At 36.2% G+C, this 21002-nt stretch overlaps 1 protein-coding gene across 1 annotated transcript in view; it reads left to right on the top strand.

Annotated features, from left to right (window-relative positions):
• LAMA2 (laminin subunit alpha 2) overlaps positions 1-21002 on the top strand; it is a 252727-nt gene that overhangs the window by 13913 nt on the left and 217812 nt on the right. Inside the window, exon 4 of the mRNA XM_054279037.1 lies at positions 3693-3935. Coding sequence (XP_054135012.1) covers positions 3693-3935 — 243 coding nt within the window. The remainder of the gene's footprint in view (positions 1-3692; positions 3936-21002) is intronic.

The raw sequence follows: 21002 nt of genomic DNA, 5'->3' as shown, positions 1-21002 counted from the left end.
TTATAGTAGGATGCACTTTTCTGTGTCTTATGAGGCATTCACAAGAAGGTACAGTGCTATAACTTATGCAAGTGTTCCTACAATATGTGCTTCATAGTTCTCACTGCTGAGACAATTACCAGTGAAAATGAGACCCAAGACTCATTTTGTTTCTCATCTTGAGGATTATGTTGCCTATAATTTGGGAAAGGTTTAAAGGAGTATTTAAACTATTTCCCTCCCACTCCCATAATTATACTGCTATGGTCACATGAGCAGGAACAAGTAGAAAAAAGCACCAGCTGTGTTTTGGCAGCTGTGTTAATGATCTTTTACATGCTACCAGGAAGCTTGGTATTGCTCCATTTTCCAATTTGTATAAGCAAGCTTGGGTCTCTAGGTTGCATTCTGTTGGACTTGTACAAATCCAGGTGTGCTCTAAGATGGTGCAGTTGCTCTGTCAATTGACATGTGTTGGTTTGTTGATGCTTTCTGAAAAAGTGAACCAAGCTGCTCCATCAATTACCCTGGAGGAGTAAAAGCTTGGTGTTACAATGTACTAGGAAGGCTGGCTTCAGAACACTGAACCTTGTCACTTTTTTTTTGATTGTGGAAACAAATGCAACAAAACTCAATGATCCATTAGACTTTATTAGTTTTCTCATGCCAGTAAGTACTTACTGGTTTTGTATTTGCTGAAAAACTCCACAATAAAAAAGTTACTCTTTTATCTGGAGAAGGACAGTTTTCCAGCTGATTGGAAAGTCAGCATTGCTTCCATTACATTGATTTGCTTTGAGAATAATCATACAGCTGCTATTAATTTGAGTCTGTTTTTTGTCATTGCCAGCTTGCTGAGAAAGCACAGTAAAACATGGCATGCACCATTGTTGATTGTTCTCTGCCTCAAAGCACTGTGGTGAACTGGTAGTGCCTGGTGTAGCTGACTGAGCTGGGGCAACCATCTTTTCATGTAATGCTAAAGCTCTAGCTGTCCCCCAGAGGAAAGGTATTTTTAAGAAGCATGGATTAACATCCTGTACTTTCTTCAGCCTAGCCTTAGAAAGATCAGGAATAATATCAACAAGGAAAAATATCAATGTTTGTGAAGCATGATGCTTCTGGTGCATCTTCCTTTGTCTGCAGTGAGCATTAACAGCCTACCAATTTTTTAAAATACTGGTAGTTCCAGCTCTGTTTCTCTGTCCAGGAAGTTAGTGGGTTTGCTGTGACAAAAGGTACTCTTAGAGGCTGGGACAGTAGTAGTCTGAATCAAGTTGAAAACTGTAGCTGAATAGTAGTTAAAATCACCAGCTCTCTATGTGTATTTTTTTTATTTACAATAAGAAGTTTTTTTCTTGTCAGATTTAGATTAATAGAAATTACATCCATTCCACTGTGATGTGCAATATGCTGTTAACTCTCCACTGTGTTTTTTTGTAGTGTTTTTGCAGTTTCATTTACAGAGCATGCTAAAAATAATGAAAGCCAAAGGTGTATATTAAATTGCAGTCAAGCAGTGCTCTATCTGAAGGCAAGAAACAAGACTTTAAACTCATTCTCAGGAAAATATGCAGGAAATGTTATTGGAAGAGGGCTTCAATTTGAAAAATCCCTCTCCCACACAGCCTAGTATTTCAAAGCAGGCAAATAGAAAAAAGACTTCCTGTTGATGACACTTCTTTGCCCCACAGAGCCAGTACATCCAAGATGTTTGCAGAGCTAAATGTTTTTCTGGCTGTATTTAATAATGAATCTTAGATGAAATTTTGCAAATTTTAGGACTTCCAAAAAGGAAACTATATATACGCACACCTGTGGCTTTGAATTTGTTGTGAGATATGTCCTAAACCACATATCTTCCATGGTAGAAGCCCTAGCAGTGTGCTTAACCTCAGTTGTTACCCATTCAACCTATAAGGAACAGTCTTATTCTGAGAAGGTGAGGTAAATCGCTTATGTAAAATTAAAAAAAAAAAGTATTTAAAAGTACTGTGGAATGAAACCTCTATTCTGTATTTCTTACATTTCTAAGAGCTTAACTGGGAGGTTAGCAGTTTGGAGAGATTTATTAATGTTTTGCTTGTCTTTATTTGTTGTAAAGAGCATTAGTGGCACTGATCCAGGATAGTTAAAACTATAGTTGTTTGTGGCCACAGGTGAATATGAATAATACATATATATATATATATATATATGTGTGTAAATGAGTTTGAGAGAGGAAAGGGGATTTATGAAAGGGGACAAGTGACTGGATGATTCCTGTTGGAACAATGGAATGAAACACAGTTTTTTTCGTTCTCTGGAGTATTTAATGCTAGTGAAGAAAAATATTGAGATAATCGTCCAAGTAGGTACAGTTACAGACATGTTCTTCAGATTGAAATAAATACAGCCTCACTCACTTCTTATTCCACTGAAAAACTTTGGCTGCTACTGATTTATTTTCCTGACTGAAGTGACTGTGAGTCTTACCACACTTTCAGCATCTGCACAAAAGGCAGGAATGATAGTTGGAGATAAAAATTTTCTTTGTCTCCATCATAAAGTGTTCGGGAATACTTGCTGTACTCTGCCACTTAACACATTTCCTATTTTACAGTAATACTGGTAGGTAATAAACATGAATTCAAATCTCCTTACTGTTTCTTTCATTGTTTACTGATCATCTAAGCATTCACAAGAGATTTTGTGTGGATTAAGTCTAAATCTTGCAGCTTCTTTACAATGACTATCCAATACAAAAAGCTTTAAGTATTAAATCATGCATAAATGCCATGATAGCCTCTGGCATCATCATGTGCGGACTTATAGCACTGCATCTTAAAAATATTAACTTGATATGTGTTCTGCTTTTCTAATACAAATAGCTGATTCTTTTCCTTGGCTTCAGTTCTATCTCTGTAGCATATGGCTTTTAGTAGGTTAAAAACCAAACCAAACCAGACCTGTGTCACTAATGTTTGTCATTCTGCAATTGCAAATGTATTTGTGGTTTGTATTCCAGCAAGCGTGTACACAGAAATAAACCTTGATAAATCAATTGAATAGGCAGGTAAAATGGACTATAATGAGCATTGATTATCTGCTTGCATTCTGTTTCTGTAGTGATATTTGATGTGTCTCTGTCCTGTAAAGCTTATTCATGGTCACAGTGCTGAGTTGGATGAATATTTTGTTGAATGATTGAAACAAGATTATTTTATAGAATGGTTTCAGCATGATGTGATTATCTTTCAATAGCTTAAAACTATGTTTTTCTTTGACAGAGATAGAGTTGTAATAGTTTGGCAACTTTTAAACATTGTGGAAAGTGTATGTCTATAAACACACATAAATGGATAAAGAAACAATGCCACTCTTACAAATTGAAAATACTTGAAAACAAACTTTGCAAACATATGGCTGAAATGGCAGTTTAGCAATTACCTACTAAGCTATGTGAAACTTAGAGTGCTTTGTAATTCTATTTTCAAAGTCTCTATTGGCCTAATGCAACTAATTTTTTTGTTTTCAGAAATGTCAGTGGAGAATTTGTTTCTGTAGTTTTAAGAGTTTCCGTGTAATCCAAGGCCATATTGCATTTCTAGGGGAAAGAAAACCAGTCAAGCATTAGCAAATTTACTGTACTTATTTTGGCAGCTATGAAGAAATTAGACTGAATTTTTCATTGTGCATTTAGTTGTATTTTAACAATTTTTTTTATTTTTCAGGTTTTCCAGATCGCGTATGTTATTGTGAAAGCAGCCAACTCCCCTCGTCCTGGGAACTGGATACTGGAGCGCTCGCTGGATGGCGTGGACTATCAGCCCTGGCAGTACTACGCCATCACAGACAGCGAGTGCCTGACGCGCTACAACATCCATCCCCGGCCTGGAACCCCATCCTACGTAAAAGATGATGAAGTCATATGCACTTCTTATTATTCCAAAATCCACCCTCTGGAAAATGGAGAGGTAAGATCAGATGGTGTTCCGTATGCAACGCGGCAGAAAAAAGCCCCTTTGGTTAATTGGCTAATCTGCCTTCAGCAGAGTGTTTTGGTACAACTGAAAAATGTGATGAGAATCTATTTGCAAGTTTTAAAAGCTCGTCTTATGTGGTCCTATATAAATGCACACAAGGTTCCCTCTAATAAGAACATTCTACCGAGTAAACCAAGAAGTAAAAGAGTTTATCAGCTAGGCATTTAGTAGTTTCAGACAACTTTACGTGCTTTAAATATGTTCCCATGTCACTTGTGAACAAAGGGGAGAATACTTGGAAAAATCACCGACTCAGTGAAATCATAAAACACTTTTATTTTAGATGCATTTTCAGTCCCTGTGTACAGGCCAGGATGTCAAATGATAATGATTTTAACCAGAATTTAATTTAATGCTTTAAGAACTGACCCTCTGCCCCTGTTTATGCCTATTTCTTCTTCTTTCAGAGATCTCTACTCTTTTACACTAAGTCCCGGCACATGAATCATGGACCAGTAATTTGTTCTAATTGAGGGTGTGGAAAAGATGTGGTGGACTTGAGAATGAGAATCTGTAGTTGAAAGAGCAAGGCAAATGCAACACCTGCAGCTGAAAATGCAGCCTTTTCGGTCACTTAAAATAATGAGAGGGAAAGCTATGTGTTACACATTCCAACTGCGTTTTTTTTTCACAATTTTTTTCCAACATTTGCTCTGCAAATGAAATTTTAGCCTCAGTATTTATTCCTCTGTTATTTTTTCTGTTCCACTTTTTAATTATTTATTTTCATATAAATAAGTACGAAATTACTTTCTTCTGTTCCCCTAAATGCAAAGCAATGGTCACATGCAAAATTGTTAATCCAGTTGGTTTTGAGTCCTGGATGTAGATATATATTGCTTGTTTCTGTTCTCAGAAAATTTCCAATGCCAGTTGAAAAAATTTTGCAAAATACACTATGCTTTCCTTAGTAAATTACCTACATCTGGTATGTGGTTTCTTTAAAGACAAAGATGACTTTGAAAGGAGGAATGTATCTCTTCTATTCTACTTGGCAAAGGGGAGTTGTTAGATACTGGCATACTCATGAAAGGCATGGGATAAACCCTAAGTTAATCTTCCCTCCTGTAGGTAGGTATTAATCTGAGATGTGGCTGTGATAGAGTGAGAAGAGCTTGAAATGGAAAGCCTAAGTATTAACCTTTATAGTGATTGGAAGAGTGAAGTATCATTCCACGTGAACTGATTATCTTACAATTTTAACAATACTCTTTTCATAAGTAAAGCACTAGTTTCAGCTGTCTGAGTAATTAAAGAGTACATTATGAAGCAGCATTTACCCAGATGAAGAGAATTAACCCAGATTAATTCATTTTCGTGTTTTGTCAAACACATAACATGAAAAATAACATTTCTACCAATATCGTATTTACTTGCAATTGTGTTGCTGGTGGTATTTGGCTCCTGGTCTTTCAGTGGAACTGCATCTGCATGTAACTTATGTTCATTCCAGGAAAGTAATTTTGTTCTGTGAATCAGATAGGGCAGTCATGTTGTAAGAATGATAGGGTTATGAAATGTAAATAAAGTACCTTTGCTTCAAACCCCATGAGTCGCTTAGACACACCCTTCTGGTGTACACCCAGAAAACCTGATGAAGTGCACAAGGAGCATGCTTGGCAAGCCAGTGGCAATGTCAAGTGTACATCCAATACAATACTGTCTAAAGTTAAAAGTTATCTAATTTGTCGTCTTAGAAAAATCGGAAAGTATTCTCCTTATGTATGCTTTCAATGAACATTTTAGTCAATTACTTTATTCATTAGGATATTTCCAAAAATGTTCATTCCAAGCCCAATATTTTTTGTTTTTTAACACTATTCCTGTTTGCACCAGTAATATTGTCTTGGCCAGTCACAGAATTAGAACCAGCAACAGCTAGAACAACAGAGCCAACAAAACAACAACAAATAAACAAAAACCTTTTGTGATTTATCTTCAGATCTGTGTAACTAGCACAAGTTTAAATCAAATGGGAACAAGCAATCTATAGACCAGGGATTATTTGCAAAAAGTAATTTTATTGAATGAGTTAATGGAAAATTGCATAATGACGACTTACAAATGAAAAAACATAAGAAAATCTCAAAGAAATTTCTCTAAAAGTGAAGACTTGAATGCAGAAAGATTCCTAGCATTCTGGTTTCCATACTGAGCTATCAGTAACAGCTAGAAGAACAGTGTGTCTCTGTACCATACTGGCAAAGGTAGACTTTTAGCAGAGCTGTTTTGCAGCATCATGGAATCTGTAAGAATGGAGGGGACCACAGTGGGTCATATGGTCTAAACTCTTTGTATAAGCAGGGTCATCCTAGAGGACACGGCACAGGATTGTGTCCAGAGAGTTTTTGAATATCTCCAGTAAGGTAGATTCTGCAACCTCTCTGGGCAATTTGTTCCAGTGCACAGTCACTGCAAAATAAAGAAATTCTTCCTTGTGTTTGGGTAGAATCTCCTGTGCATCAGTTTCTGTTTGTTGTCTCTAGTCCTCATGCTCAGCACCACTGAGAAGAGCCTGGTTCATCCTCCTCCCAGCCCTCTTTCAGATAGTTTCATACATCAATGAGGACCTCTCTGTGTCATCTCTTCTTGAGGCTGAACAGGCCCAGCTCCTTCAGCTTATCCTCATAAGAGAAATGCTTAAGTTCCCAAATAAATATAAGAGTTAAAGCTTTCCAAAGCAGTATTTCAAACAAAAATTAATGTTCCTCTGTCTCCCTATGCCAGAAAAATAAGAGGAAGAGATTAGTTCACTTAATGAGTTATTCATTATCTTTTATTGAACTGATGTTTCTTGCTTTTATAGTCTTTTAAAATATTTTTTTTACACTGAGTAAGAAAGACCTGTTTATGTAAGGAATAGTAGTGGGTGATGCAAGTCTGGTATTTTCAACTAAATAAGAATGTTTATTTTGTTTTCATCTTTACTTAAATACTGTATAAGAACATAATTTCTTTGTTTCTTTATTTCCTCTGACAATCATTAGTTTGAGAACTAAAAGTTAGTGGGTTACCATAGTGATTTTTACTTCATTTTGCTTACACAGGAGCCTCTGATGTTTACATCCAGTTTGCACCATTTTATTGAAATATTTTTTCTTCTGATAGACTGAAATTTGTTTCACGGCCTCTTTACCTTGATGACTAGGTAAATGTAAGATTCTGAACATTAGCCTTCAGTGTTGTAATTTTCTGTGAGATGCTGAAAGATCTCTGTTAGCAAATGCTTGCTTAAATTAGCACATGTAGGTTATTTGTATTTTGATACATCGCAATCTTCCTTCTTGTTTGCAGTTGTTTCAAAGCTGGACCATCTGAAAACTTCAGGTGCAACAGATGATCACTATAGCATGTTAGGAAAATGTGTATCTTTTCATAGAACAAGGACACAGTTTTGTAGGAAGTAAAATTGGAGGAAACAGCATTCTTTAAACATGCATGGATTTAGAGTGTTTTGTTTGGGCTAGGAGAAAATAAATATTTAAGTTTTAAAAAATTGTTCTGTATTTTCTTCAGTTCTTTGTGCAAGCAGATATTGAAAGTCACATGCAATGGAGACAGTGGAAGAAAAGCCTAATTAATCTGATAGGAAAGCTCTTCATTTTACTAAGAAGGCAAAACCACTCTCCCCCCTCCTGCCTCACTCCCCCACCAATATTCTGGGAAACACTGAGTTTCTCTAAAATAAGGCTTTCTGGAAGTTTAAAAATTGAGAGTAAAGTGGTGAGTTTAATTCCCACACTTTAAAATCTTAATTGAAATACCCAAATGTCTCCCTTGTCTGTCATCAAATAGAGTTATTCTGTCAAAGTTTGTTTAAAAAAATGGAATTATTTCTGGTGGTGTGGAAGGTATGGATTTCTTTCAAGAAAAAGAAATCATTCCCTCTTTGTGGGCAGAATCTGTCATCAGAAAATGCTGCCTCAAAGGATGTTTCTGTGGTTGATTAGAGTTTGGGTTATACAGTGACAATGGAGAGATAAAATCTCAGGATTCAGTAACTATTTCCTCATAGTGAGTAAGAGAAACAGTCTCTTACTCACTGTGTGAGATGCCTTCCGTATGTTATTTTCAGTTGCTGAGAATGCTCTATTGACATTTAAATATAGAAAAGTTGAAGGATATAGTAAGCCTTGTATTTGAAGAGAAGTAATCTGATTGTAGAAATGAGAATGAAACCTAATAGCAGTATACCAAGTGGACCAAATTTCCAAAACATTTATCTGGATTCCTCATATCTAACACAGTCCTTGGTGTTGCTTGATTCTTTTTAGCAAGAGGCATTTGTGAAGCAAATGGTTCATAAAACAGTATTGGTAATGACTATTGGTTTACTATTAAGGAGGTAATATAGTTGCACATCTACTATGTTCCATTGCAAACTGCATGGTACTGCCATGTTCAAAGGTGAAAATTGGAGACTGAAAGACTTCTGCAGGAGCTGTCTGTGTGAACAATGGAGTTAAAGGTTCTCTCAGCTCTGGTATCCTTCAACAGGAAAATTCTTTCTGTCTCCTCTATGGCTAAGGCTGAAGCAGAGGACTGACAGGAGAGAGAGTTATGGTGGAATTAAGTAACCTATCTTCTTGATATTCTGCAATAAGTCTTTCTATCTCTGCTGTTACAGTGGTGAGAATGATACTGCAGTGAAGGTGATGCTTCAGTTCTGTTCCTTTAAATGCTTAATCTCATAGCTTTCTTGTGATTGTAGCAATGTAACTGTAATGTAAAAAAACCCAAAACTCCGTGGTAGTAAAGACAAGCCTTGTATAAGCAAGTTCATTAGTGTTTATATTCTTCAGTCAAGTGGAAGTTCAAAGTGTGTACTTACCAAGTAAAGAAGAAAAATAAACAGAAACAAGTGCCTTGACAGTACTTTTTTTATTTTGTTCACTTGTTGCCATAGCACTTGAATGCTAGTGCTGTGTCCATTTTTAAATGCATGCCTCAGGTCCCTTGGAACCTCCCCCAGTGTCCCAGTACTTTGCTGAGCTTGCCTCATGTCAGTGATCCCATGAACATTGAACTCTAGTATTTCCCAATGTTAACATGCTAGTTTTCTCCTCTTCATACAATAGTGCTTGTCCTGTTGGGTGCAGTCTCAGTGGTTCACAGAGAAGGAAGGGAAGAAAAAGAGACTTAGAAATGGACTTTAAAATGTGTTCTTCTCATAGCTAAATTTAGACTGAGAATGTCAATGCTAAGAGGACAGAGGGTACGAATTTTTGAAGTACTCAAAATTGAAATGTATTCAGTTGCAGACTAAAAATTTTGAGTTTGCCTTTTTTTTTCCTACTTAATAATGATACAGATGTTACACAGTTTCTAAAAGAAATTTGCCTAAGCATTTGTGAATTACAGTGTTGATGCTTCCTTTATAGCTCCTATTTTTAGATTGATCCTCTCAGCTCCTAACATGTATTAAGTATCTTGTCTTTATTGCAAAATAATTTTCTAAAGTCTGAACTATTATTTCCCCTTGAGTAACAGTGATAGGTTTCAAATGCAGAAGATGTAGAAAAGGCATCAACAGTAAAAAGTAATGCCAGTAATATCTTTGTCCGTGCCCTCAACTGCAATCACCCTCGGCATTTCTCATGAGGATGCTAAATTTCCGTATATTTGACTTGCATTTCTGTACACTTCAGTACAGTGCTTGTGGTTATGGCATATGTTGTCTTGTACCCGTATTGTGTTGCTCTATTTTCACTGGAAAAAAAAAAAAGCACTATATAAAAAAATTAGGTAACAGTCTATTATTAATGGATGAAACTGTTCAGAAATTTAAGTGGATTCTACTTCCAGCATCACAGTTTAGACAAAGACATTAGGCAGAGACTAATGAATGCAGTCTGACTCAGAATCCAAAATAGCTTGGATTTTGAACAGCTTTTTTCAGCTTGACGTTGGAAGAGGGAGAATAACAATAATTTTAAGTAATTCAGATTTTTTTCCCAAACAATGAAAGGCAAATTTTTATTTTGATTGACACGAATTGTTCCATGTGATGCAAAATGAAAACATTTTATTTGGTCATTTAATTTTTTTTTCAATGCAAAGACAATAAAAATAAATTCCACAAAACTGTGAATGGAGGACATGTGACAATCTTTTGCTTAGAATGCAAAAGAAAACTTCAGCAAATAGAGATCTTATCAGATGCAATCCTTGCATCCAAGATGTTCTGCTTCCCAGGTTTTTAGCATACTTTGAGTCAGGCTGTCTGGCTAGATGGCACAGCTTCATTTTCTAAGAAATAATGAGTTGGGTTTTCTCTGGACTGAAATCCAAGTGTCCCATCAATTTAGGATCTTTCTCATCCTGCTTTTCCATCCTAAAATGCACAGTTAGTTTTTTTTTAGTGATTAGTAATAGGGACAGCCAAGAGGATCTGTACATAAATGGTACTTGTTATTAAAGATCTTTCCACTGAAGTCAACAGTGACCTTCAGATCAGATCTGCCATGAAGGCTCTTAATCTCCTTTTATTCAGTGTTGCATCACTTAGAGGTTGAACAGTCCCTGCTTAACATTCTTAAGTTACTCGTTATGGATTACTCATACTCCCTATTGATTTTGGTTTACATTTTCTTTGCATCCCCTCCCACCCCCACCTTCTGGCTACAGCAGCTTCAGGAAGACTTCTGCTTAAGCCATTTTTTGGATACTATATTTTTGGATACCATTCGTTTATGATTGGTCTTGGTGAAATGATTTGATGATAACTTCTACTTGTCAGTCTTCTTTTTCAAGTGCTTTGAAAGGATGTAACAACCTAGAAAGTTTCTTGTGTCTACCAAGGAGTGACAATACTGATTTTCTTGCAGAATTTTGGCACATCAACTTTCAGCTTCTCCAAGCTTTCCAGTTAGAATAACTTCAAAAGGAATGGTTTACAAAAAGAAATAAAACAGATTAGAGGTTTGGACAAAGATTTGGATCTACTTAATTTTGTTGCTTTTGGGGTTTTGTCTTTTTTTAAAAAATTGGTTATTTGGCTTAGTACAACTAAACTTGAGTATCTGATCTGAGAAAAAACGACCTTTAACAATGACTGCCAAATCAATGGATACATCTTAAATATTCTGTTTACACAATGTTATATTGACTCACTAATGTAAAATTAACATTTCCTGTTTTTCTAACAGACATTGAAAGATATGTGATAGGAAAAGACAAACATTTGACATATGTGTTCAGTGTCATAGGAAAGTATTGGAAACTTAGAATTTTAGATGATTTTGTTGTGCACAATGAGAATTGTTTTTGCAATAATTTATTCAAAACTTCTACAATTAATTTTGCAAGTTGATAATTTCATATTTACATTATAGCAATATTCACTGCTATTTTTTGCCCAAGAAAAAGGAAACTTAAGTAATATTTTCAAGTTGATAGTTCATACTGAACTTGAGCTTCTGATATTCAATACTACAGAAAAAAAGAATGAATATAAAAATATGAAATGTACTTCTAAATTATGCTGCAAAGAGGAAAAAAAATGTGCAAAGCTGAGTATAAGTAGTATTGCAGTCTCCCATTATTGTGAAAACAAGAGACAGGATATTTACTGGTACATCTGTGTGGGCCAAGTTGGAATGAAAGTTTCTTTTGTGTAGTTAGACGGCCCACTTTTCTGTCTTGGCACATCTTCTCTCCCTGAGCAGAAACTGATTTTGTAATAGCTACCATTTCTTGAAAGAAAAGAAAAACTTATTAATCATATGAATCATAATACTTTAAAAGTAATGAAGTTGCCATATGCAAAAACCATACTATAAAGAGCAGTCTTTCAGTTTGAAGCCAAATTGATATGAGTATTTACCTTTTTCCTTTAGTATCCATCGTTAATTGACTACAATGCTTACTGAAAAGAGAAGGGTTACGTGTCTTTATGTAGATCTGTGACAGATTTTCCAAATTTTAAAAGGAGGATTCATGCCTGTAAATGTAGTTTATAACTCAACATACTCTTTCAGCATTCCAAAGGGAACTGCTATGCTTAAGTGATGGTATTTACTTGAATGACCCAAATTTCTCTTGTTGGGATTGGTAGCAGAGTTTTGGACAGTAATAGTTTTCATTCTGAAAGCAAAAGAAGAGTAGTGGGTATTTGGTGAGGGGTTTTTGTTTTCTGTTTGATTAGAGGAACTGAAGATCCATTGTGGGTGGGGCATTGTTTTTGTTTGGTTCAGGTTTTATTGTTTGGTTTTGTTTGGTTGGTTTTTGTTTTGGTTTTTTTCATTGGTTGGTTGGTTTTTATTTTTTTTATTAGATGTTACCATGAAAAATTACTGGGCAAAAGAATAGCTTAATTGTCAAAAAATGATTTTTTTTAAAGGACAAATTAGTTAAAAGCCAGATGGACTACGTGAAGGAGTAACTGTAATTGCTAAAATCTCATTGAAGCAGGGAAATATGAATATATCAGCCTGAGGCCAAATATAGGTATGCTTTCATGAGAGAAGAGAAGAGAAAGAGAAAAGGAAGAGAAAGAGAAGAGAAGAGAACCAAGTAGCATAGTTTACCTGGAATTTTCATTTTAAATGGTAAATGCTACAGAAATTCAATAGAAGGAAAGTTAGTCAATTAAACGCTGTGGACCAATGGAAAAATGACTCAAAATTCAAACTACTCAAAAAATCAAATTATTTGGTTGAGGTCTGGAGTTAAGAACATTTAAATGAAGAAAGCAGAGAGATAGTCTGGATAAATAGACTAAGTAGACAGATGTCTCAGCAAACAACTCTCTGTCAAAGAAAATTGGTATATCATACCTGAGGAAGAGTAGGAAAACTAAGGGCTGCAGCACTACTTAATCCAGGTGGTGAGGCTATGTAAGGAGGCTCTGAAGTAAAAAGAAAGGGGAAAAAACCCACTATAGTTAAAAAGGAAATTATTCTTTGCTTCCCATAGGCTGGGTAACTGTCACAAAGACTGATTTTTTAAATCCTTTTGAATGTTCCTTCAGGAAGCAGTTTAATGGTGCAACTAAGATTTTGAGATGCAACTCAAAATGTTGTGAGAAGAGGTGCAAGGCAGGATGGCTCAAAATACTGTTATTTAAAGGCTGTTCTGTAAAATGGTAATTATATTCTCACTGTTAATTGTTAAGAAAATTTTGAAAGAGAATAACAAACTATAAAGCAATCTCCAAGGGATTAATATATTACTATATATCCTCTTTTTAAATATGTAGGAGTTTATGCATGCTATTTGCAAAAAAAGAATGTATTTTAGAGTATCCAAAAAGGTAGCAGCATAAAATACCTGAGTGTTAATAGGCATTAGAAACTGTTATTAGGCATTAAAGACATCATTTAAAAGCAAGAAAAATATTAATTTTGCAAATTAACATAAAATTTTGGTAAGGCAAAAAGAAGAGTGAAGAACCAAACTACTGCCTTTTCCTATCAAAAAAATGTCTGTGCAGGAGGCCTAAAAAATCCAAAGAGAAGTGTTTTCAAGCACATCAGAATAATAAAGCTGCTAGCCAAGTGAGATACAAGAGGCCTGCCAAGGACAGCAAATCCATAGCAGGTGGATTCTGTGGCTTGAGCTTCCTACGGAGGGACATAACAAAGTAGCCACAGTAGAGCTTTTCTTTGTTTTCAAAGTTGGAGGATCTTCTGAAGGAAGAGCAGATCCAAAAGAGCAGTTTAAAGGCCATGGCAGATTGGTTCCCCAGCTTTTATTGCCGATCACGTTGTGGGAGCTATCCCTGTGGTCACTTGGGGTCGGCTGTCCCAGCTGTGTCCCCTGCTGACCCCTTAAGCACCTCCATACTCTCACCAAGGGAGGCAGGGTGAGAACTAGCTGGAATATCTCTCTGTTATCAATGCTGCATTCATCACAGATCCAAAGCACAGCCTCACACAAGATACTGTGAAGAAAATTGACTCTGTCCCAGCAAAAACCAGCACAATAGTTGACTATACGAGTCATTTTATATCATGTATCATAACTGAAATCTGAAAAATCCGGGCATTTGAGAGTTGGACAAAACCCTCAAAGTGTAGGTTTTTTTTAATTAAAGTAAGCACTACTATTTTTGTAACTTTCCAACAATTAATCATGATGGGAGCAAAGAACAAAATGCACATTTCATGCACATAATTCTTTAATCTCCTGTGTTTTACAGATTTCTGATTACATTCTTGGCCTGGACTGTTCATTCTGTGCTACTCAGAAGTGGATTTTTTCCCTCCCCTGACTTTTCTTTTAGTAGCTGCTGTAAAATATCTCTGAAGTCTGAAGAGGTCAGGTTCACAGTTGGAGAGATATCAAAGTTTGTTGTATTCTACAACTGAATGTCCTATTTAATCTTTCTTTTAAAATCATTATAAATGGTTTTAAAGGAAATGAATGCTTACCATTCACAGGGATCCCATCTGGTATTCAAAAGTAGTCACCAGTTTATGTTCCAAATGACATGACACAGGTTTTGCTAGAACTTTGAGTCCAACACTATACAGTAATTGTAATGAACTTTTCCATCACAAAGAAAACAAAAAAAGTTTTGTAAAATTGCTTTAGTCTAAAATTCTTCAGCGTTGTGGTTCAAAACAAGAACGTTGCATCAATGTAAAGCATATTACTACAGTTTATTTAATGATAACATTCAGGAGCAGATGTACTTGTTTACTGTTTGAACAGCTTAAATCCTCACATTCTCCCTCTTTTACATCAGCAGTTGTTTTTGGCAGCAGTGTGCAACTGCTTACAGCTGTTAAAAGTTCCTGTGGATTTTCTTTCTACTGGTCACGATACTGTACTGGCAGCAATTTGTCTGTAATTCCACGGTGGACTCCACAGTGTATCTCATTCAGGAGGGAAAATATAGTGTGAAGTGCCATGAGTTTTTAGGATAATCATGCTGAATGATGAATAAGGGAAATCATAAAATGTTGATAAGAAAGTGGGGATGGGTGTTGTTTGGGTGAGGGTTTTTTTGAATATTGTTTGGTTTGGCATACTTAGAAGCCTTTTAGTTAAATCTGAGGATGAGAATGCTTTTTATTATAATGCCCAAGAAAACATAACTTTCCTTTTTTGTTATTTATTTGAAATTACTTGTCTCATTTATGGTCATTGACCAAGAAGAGGTGTACTACTTTGAGGAGTAGTAAAGAAAAAATATACTTTTTTTGTAATGTCATGTCACTTCACTGCTTTCTTAAAAAAATAGCATAATTTGGCTTTTAATGTGTTTTTGAGTAATTTTGGAGAATGTGTTTAACAGACCACTACATTTCATCCTTTAAGCAAAGAGGTGATCATGTTTAACTCAGTAATGCCTAGGTATTTCACCTCTGCTTGATCAGAACTCAGACTAACATAATTTTCGTGCTTTGCAGCTTGAGTTGCCATTGGCATCAGCACAAAATACCTTTTTGCTGTCTTAAGAGATGAATTCTCACTTCTAAGTGCAGTTAGATGAGCCAGCAGAGCACAGCCGTCATGGTTGTGTACAGTATTGCAGGCCTTGCATCTTGTCTGAGTCCCCATGGACTGTGGTAGGCATAACTGTTGCTGAAACTGCAGCTCAATGCAATGTTTCTACTTAAGTAAAACAGTTACAACAAGAAATTAAAAATGTGACATTATATAAATACACTTTCAAGGTAATCAAGTTTCTTATTATTCTGTGATTTATTATTAACTATTGCTCTGACAATGAGCAGTCTGTTTACAAGTATGCAAGATGATGTCTTTGACAAATTGTTTTTTGTCCAAAAATGACAAGCATAAGAATTTCAGGAGCCATAACAAAGCAGTGGCTTGAATAGGCAAGTGAAATTGGAAAGAGAAAAATGACAAAAGCAAGTTAATCAAAACTGAAGCAATGAAGCCCTATTTAGTTTAAGCTGTAGGGTATAGATGTCAATGACACAATAGTATTTGCTAAACAGTTTGTTAAACTGACATTTGCCTGTATTCTTAGGGGGAATGAATTAGTTGAGATACAATCTGACATGCATAGCCCTTGACATTTTAATGCAAGTTTAAGCATTGCATTTCAAGCAGCTCTTGTAATCATTAGTGAGGCACAGAAGGGAGTTGTGCTTTCACTTACTAAACCACTAATTTATTAAGATAGTGAGATGTTTATTAGAAATATAGCAAAATTTGCCAAATATACCATTTCTTATACACTATTATTATAAATATGTATTTATGAAGAAAAATTGGATGCTGAGTTCTGGCATATGCCTCCATCTACTATTCCAGTTGTGAAATCAACTCTAATGATAGATTAGGTCTTGCAGTAAGAAAACTCACAGAAATGTTGTCTTTAGGGATTAAATATGAGATACCAAGAGATTAATTAATCAGCAGTAATTTTCCATCTACTGCAAATGAGCTATTTGCAACAGATAATTAAAGGTGGTATTGCTTAGGAGAATTATGAGAGCTACTGAATCACCTGTTGAAAAATTTATTTTCAGCATTGTTCATCTTCATACTGATGTGCTTGCATAACTTGAGAATGTAAATCATGGGGTACTTTTCCCATTAGATCATTTTAATGCTGACATTTCTGTCTTCTCCACTCCTGATTATCAAGTTGCAAGACCTTTTGTGCAGGACAGAAAGTTTTATTTCCTGTATGCTGCTCTCAGAGATTAGACTTTAGTGAGACACTGACCTTTCAGGACAATAGTTTAGGGTCAGACCACTGCCTTACACAGAGTGCCAAGATTGAAGCCCATAGTCTTGATATAATGTACAAAATAATCTACTGAGTACTTGAACAAAGGGAGTTCTTTACCACTACTGGCCAAAATTATTGTAGGATGATGTTCCCAGTCAATCCTTGTAACAAATTACACTAAGTAGCTTTCTTTTTTTATGAAAGAATTAAGTCTTCTAGTTTATCATCAGTGAAAAGCATACTGGTTAGTGGTGCTGTTTTCTTGAAAAGAAAGTGAGCAAAAAACTCCATGTCACACAGCCACACAGCTGGGGTTTTTTATATCCTACAAACAGCTTGAGATTGATTGCACTCAAATTGCTTCCAAAGTAATGGGCTTCAAATACCAAAGCTCTAAGTACAAAAATACACCACTTGGATTCATACATGGGAATTTTAAATTTGTATGAGAGCATGGTACATACTTAAAATTCTTTAAAACTTTGTTAAAGTGTGTTAATTTTAAGTAACTCAGCAGTTGATGATACACTATAGTGCCAAATGGCAGCATTTTCACTGTTGCATTAACAGAGGCAGCTAATATGATGCAAGTTTGGATATCAGTTCATGCCAGAAGCACACACAGAAGGAGGAGTGGAAAGAGTGGTTTTAGATGCTCAGCCATGGTGATGAGGCACAGTCTGGGCACAGTCTTCAGCACTGGCTGCCACAACTCCCCCAGTTCTGCAGAGCCCTCAGCTCAAGCCGACTTCCAGAGCCAGGATGCAGATTTTAACCTCTGAGACTGCAAGATCTGTTTGGACCTTGCTGAGGTTGAGGGAGAAAGAGACGGTCCTTGCCTGCAGAATGGGTGATGTGTTTGGGTATTTGTGTCAAGTAAAGGACTGCAGAAGGATGTCTGTAGACATCCATTAGACTGCACAGTATCAGAGGTGACAAAAGTGAGTAACTAAGTTTTATCTGGCACTCTGCGGCCTGAAGCCACAACTGTACAAGAGAGAGGCAGGCAAAGTCTGTGCCTGTTGTTTCAGAAGTGGAGATTCCCTTGATGGTGAAGGCTGCAAACTGGTGACTGCTGACACCAGGAGAGGGGCCCCTTCTTTGCCTGCAGATGGGAAGCTACATGAAAATTCAGTGCCTGGTAGCATGCAGGCTAGCAGCAGTGGGCTGAGAGCTCTGTTCAATGAGATGTGAGCCAGCTGTACCTACATAACCCAGGAGCATTGGGAGGAAGCTGAGTGAGAGTAGGGTGTACACTAAGTGGTACATAAGGTACCCTTGCAAGCAATGAAAGCCAAAAGTGTCCTGTGCTACATTAGTCAGAGTCACCAGCAGCTTGAGGGAGGTGATGAGAGCACACATGAAGAGATGAGTCCTGTTCTGGGCTCCTCAGTAATAGATAGACATGGACATGCTAGAACAAGTCCAGGAAATGTTTAGGAAGACAAGGACTTGGAGTCCTTGTCTGTAAATAGAGGCTGAGAGGACAGGGTTTGTTTAGACATGAGAAGTCCCAGGGAGATTTTGTTAACATTTTAAAAGTATTTGATGGGGTGCAGGTTAATACTTTTCTCTGTCCTGAAGACTTATTGCAAATAAAGTCTAAATAAGTCATTGTTCATCAGTATATGGGAATTATCTACTGCCAGAAATAGCAAAAAGTTTCTTAGGCTGTCTGTCATTTCTTCCTTGGCAGAAACCCAGTGAAATGTGTTGTGAAATTCTAGTTGTAGGTCTTATCATCACCTGGCTGGAGCACATTGCAAGCCCTTTCAGGTGTCCTTGTTACAGAATAGGATTGGATGGATCCAAGTATATCCTAGTATCCAGACCCAGCAGCTGACAGGTTACCTTGATAATTAATACCAGCCTTTAAAGGGTGTTGGAAAACATGACACTATAGGCATGACAGAAACAAGGAGCTGTGTAGGAATGACTGAGTGGCTTATGGAGGAGAGGCACTATAGATTTAATAAGAAAGTCAGCAGAAATAAAATGGTATATTGGATTGCTGTGAACTAAAATTCAGCACCTAAACTGGGACAGCATCGCTTTAATGTTGTATCAGCAATTGCCCAGAGGTGTGGAACTGAGCTGTTCTTGTTGAAGGAAGGCTAAGAATATAATATCAACCTTCTACAACCCTTCGGCAGATTCTCTAGGTGTCACAATAAAATGTAGTGCAAAAGAGTATTTCTTAAAAACCTGAATGTTCTCAGTGCAGCTGAGATGGTTTAGTTAAAACCAGAGGACTGATCCCGGTCCAAATAATTAACTGTCAAATAACTATGTAATTACACACACATGCATGCTACATTTTAGAATGGCCCCAGAAATCATACATCATACTAAAGCATAAAACAAGGAAAGATAATAGATATTAAAATTAACTGGTGTTATTTGTATCTTTTCCTGCAAATGAGGCAAAGAAGTAAGAAAATAAGTTCCAGCAAATGAAATGTTAAACTGCAATAAAGATGTGAAAAAGATTCTGAGTGACTGAGTTGAAGTAAACCTTTTTTCAGACACATCAGATTCAAGAAATCTGCCAGAGAATTGGTGGGCTGAGAGATGATCAAAGAGTGTTCAAGAAAGATAAGGTCATCGCTGAAAAACTAAATTAATGATTTGAATCAGTTTTTTCTATAGAGACTGTCAGAAGGGTTTCTGCACTGGAAACATTATTTACAGGAGAGGAGTTGGAGAAACAGTAGCAAACTAGATTGTTAACTGAAGAGGTGCAGAAAAAATGGACAAATTGAATAGTGAAAAGGAACTCAAGGCTAAAATAGGTGAATTATAACAGTTGTTATTTAACTCCTCACTGTGAGATATTCTCAGTAACTGAGGAGCATGGACCGTTAAATGAAATACTATTTTTTTAGTATCATTCTTTAGTCATCCAGGGAAACTACAGATCTGGAAGGCTGATACCTGTGCAAAGCTAATTAGTAGTAAAGAAACGAAATGAAGAATAGAGCTGGTAGAAAGATACATTTCTTTGTTCCAATTTCAGAACTGGAAGTATTAAGTAAGTTTAGTATGAGGCAGATCTAAAACTAGCAAAGGAAGGATCTCTTTCCCTACAACATGTAAATGAGATGAGAAAATCCTAATTAAGTCATGGTGTAGATATTAAAAAGTGACTTGGATTAAGGTGAGATGGAGTTCATGGAAATACTTTGAGGCTTACCAGATGTATAGAAATTACCTGTAGCTCAGCAAACCCCTGAGGAAGTATTATGTATGCTTGCTTTCATCTTACTATTAGCATGCTGGCATGGATGCTGTATGAGGCAGACTGCCAAGCTGGATAGGTCTTTTGGTTCTGACATGGTCCAGAGATTCTAATGTACTTGAGATGTCCTTTGAATGTATTTGGTAGTGCCCCTGTTGTTCAGCATTCTTGCAGGCAATCTAAAAAATCAGAAAACTGTGTAATAACAGCATTTGTTGGTAATGCGAAATTTAAGATAATTTGTTCTATTAGCAGCTTATGAGACTACATGAAAAATACTACATGAAAATGAGTGTTGCTAAAAGCAGAGTAATAAATGTAAGGAAAAAAAAGAATTATGTATGAATGCTGATGGGCTAGTCTTAGACTAAATTCTCTTCAGAGTAGAGAACTTGTAACATCCTCCACAGTTCTCAGATAAGAAAAAGTTGATTTATCATCATACTGAATTTTAAAAATTAAAATATGTTGACTGTTCACAATTTTCTCAAATGAAAAATTAGAATACTTTCAATTAAATAATTATGAGTTCCAGGTTTGAAAGGAAAAAGAAAACTAACAAACAAAGAACAACCCTGCCAGTGACAGTTATGTTTGTTGGTTTTTTTTAAGAAGCAATTTCCACACACTGGGACAAGAGTATGTAGTGATGAAAAACATAATGGTTGAAAAAGAGAATAGAACTCTAATACAGAAAAGGGCACTTGGTAGATATTAAATACTATGACTCAGATTCACGCTGTAGCTCAGGAAGCCTTTACACTGATTAGTCAGAGGAAGTGATCATATTGTGTTAGAGGGATCAGTCCTGAAATGCTCTGTTTCTTGTAGTCTTTCATAACTGTTTTTTCTGGCCTCTGTTGGAGATTCCTGAAGATTCTGTTTGTTGGAATATAGTCATGGACAAATGCCTTGTTAAGGATAAGTATTCTTTAGTTGAAATTGAAGTATTTTTCATTTAGAACCCAGAACTAGGATTATTACTTCAATCTTGGAAATGGTAAATAAAAGTTGTCCATAAAACCTGAACAGAACTTGACATTGTTCCCCCATGGGGACTTAGATTATCCAAGTTGTAGCAGCCCAGTGTAAAGTATTAATATTT

The sequence above is a fragment of the Melozone crissalis genome, unplaced genomic scaffold (genome assembly GCF_028551555.1).
Source record: "Melozone crissalis strain CALT ecotype California unplaced genomic scaffold, PUWL_Pcris_2 ptg000027l_1, whole genome shotgun sequence".
In the NCBI taxonomy this organism is placed as follows: Eukaryota; Metazoa; Chordata; class Aves; order Passeriformes; family Passerellidae; genus Melozone; species Melozone crissalis.
The sequence above is the reverse complement of the archived record's forward strand: the minus strand, read 5'-3'. Positions and strand labels throughout refer to the sequence as shown.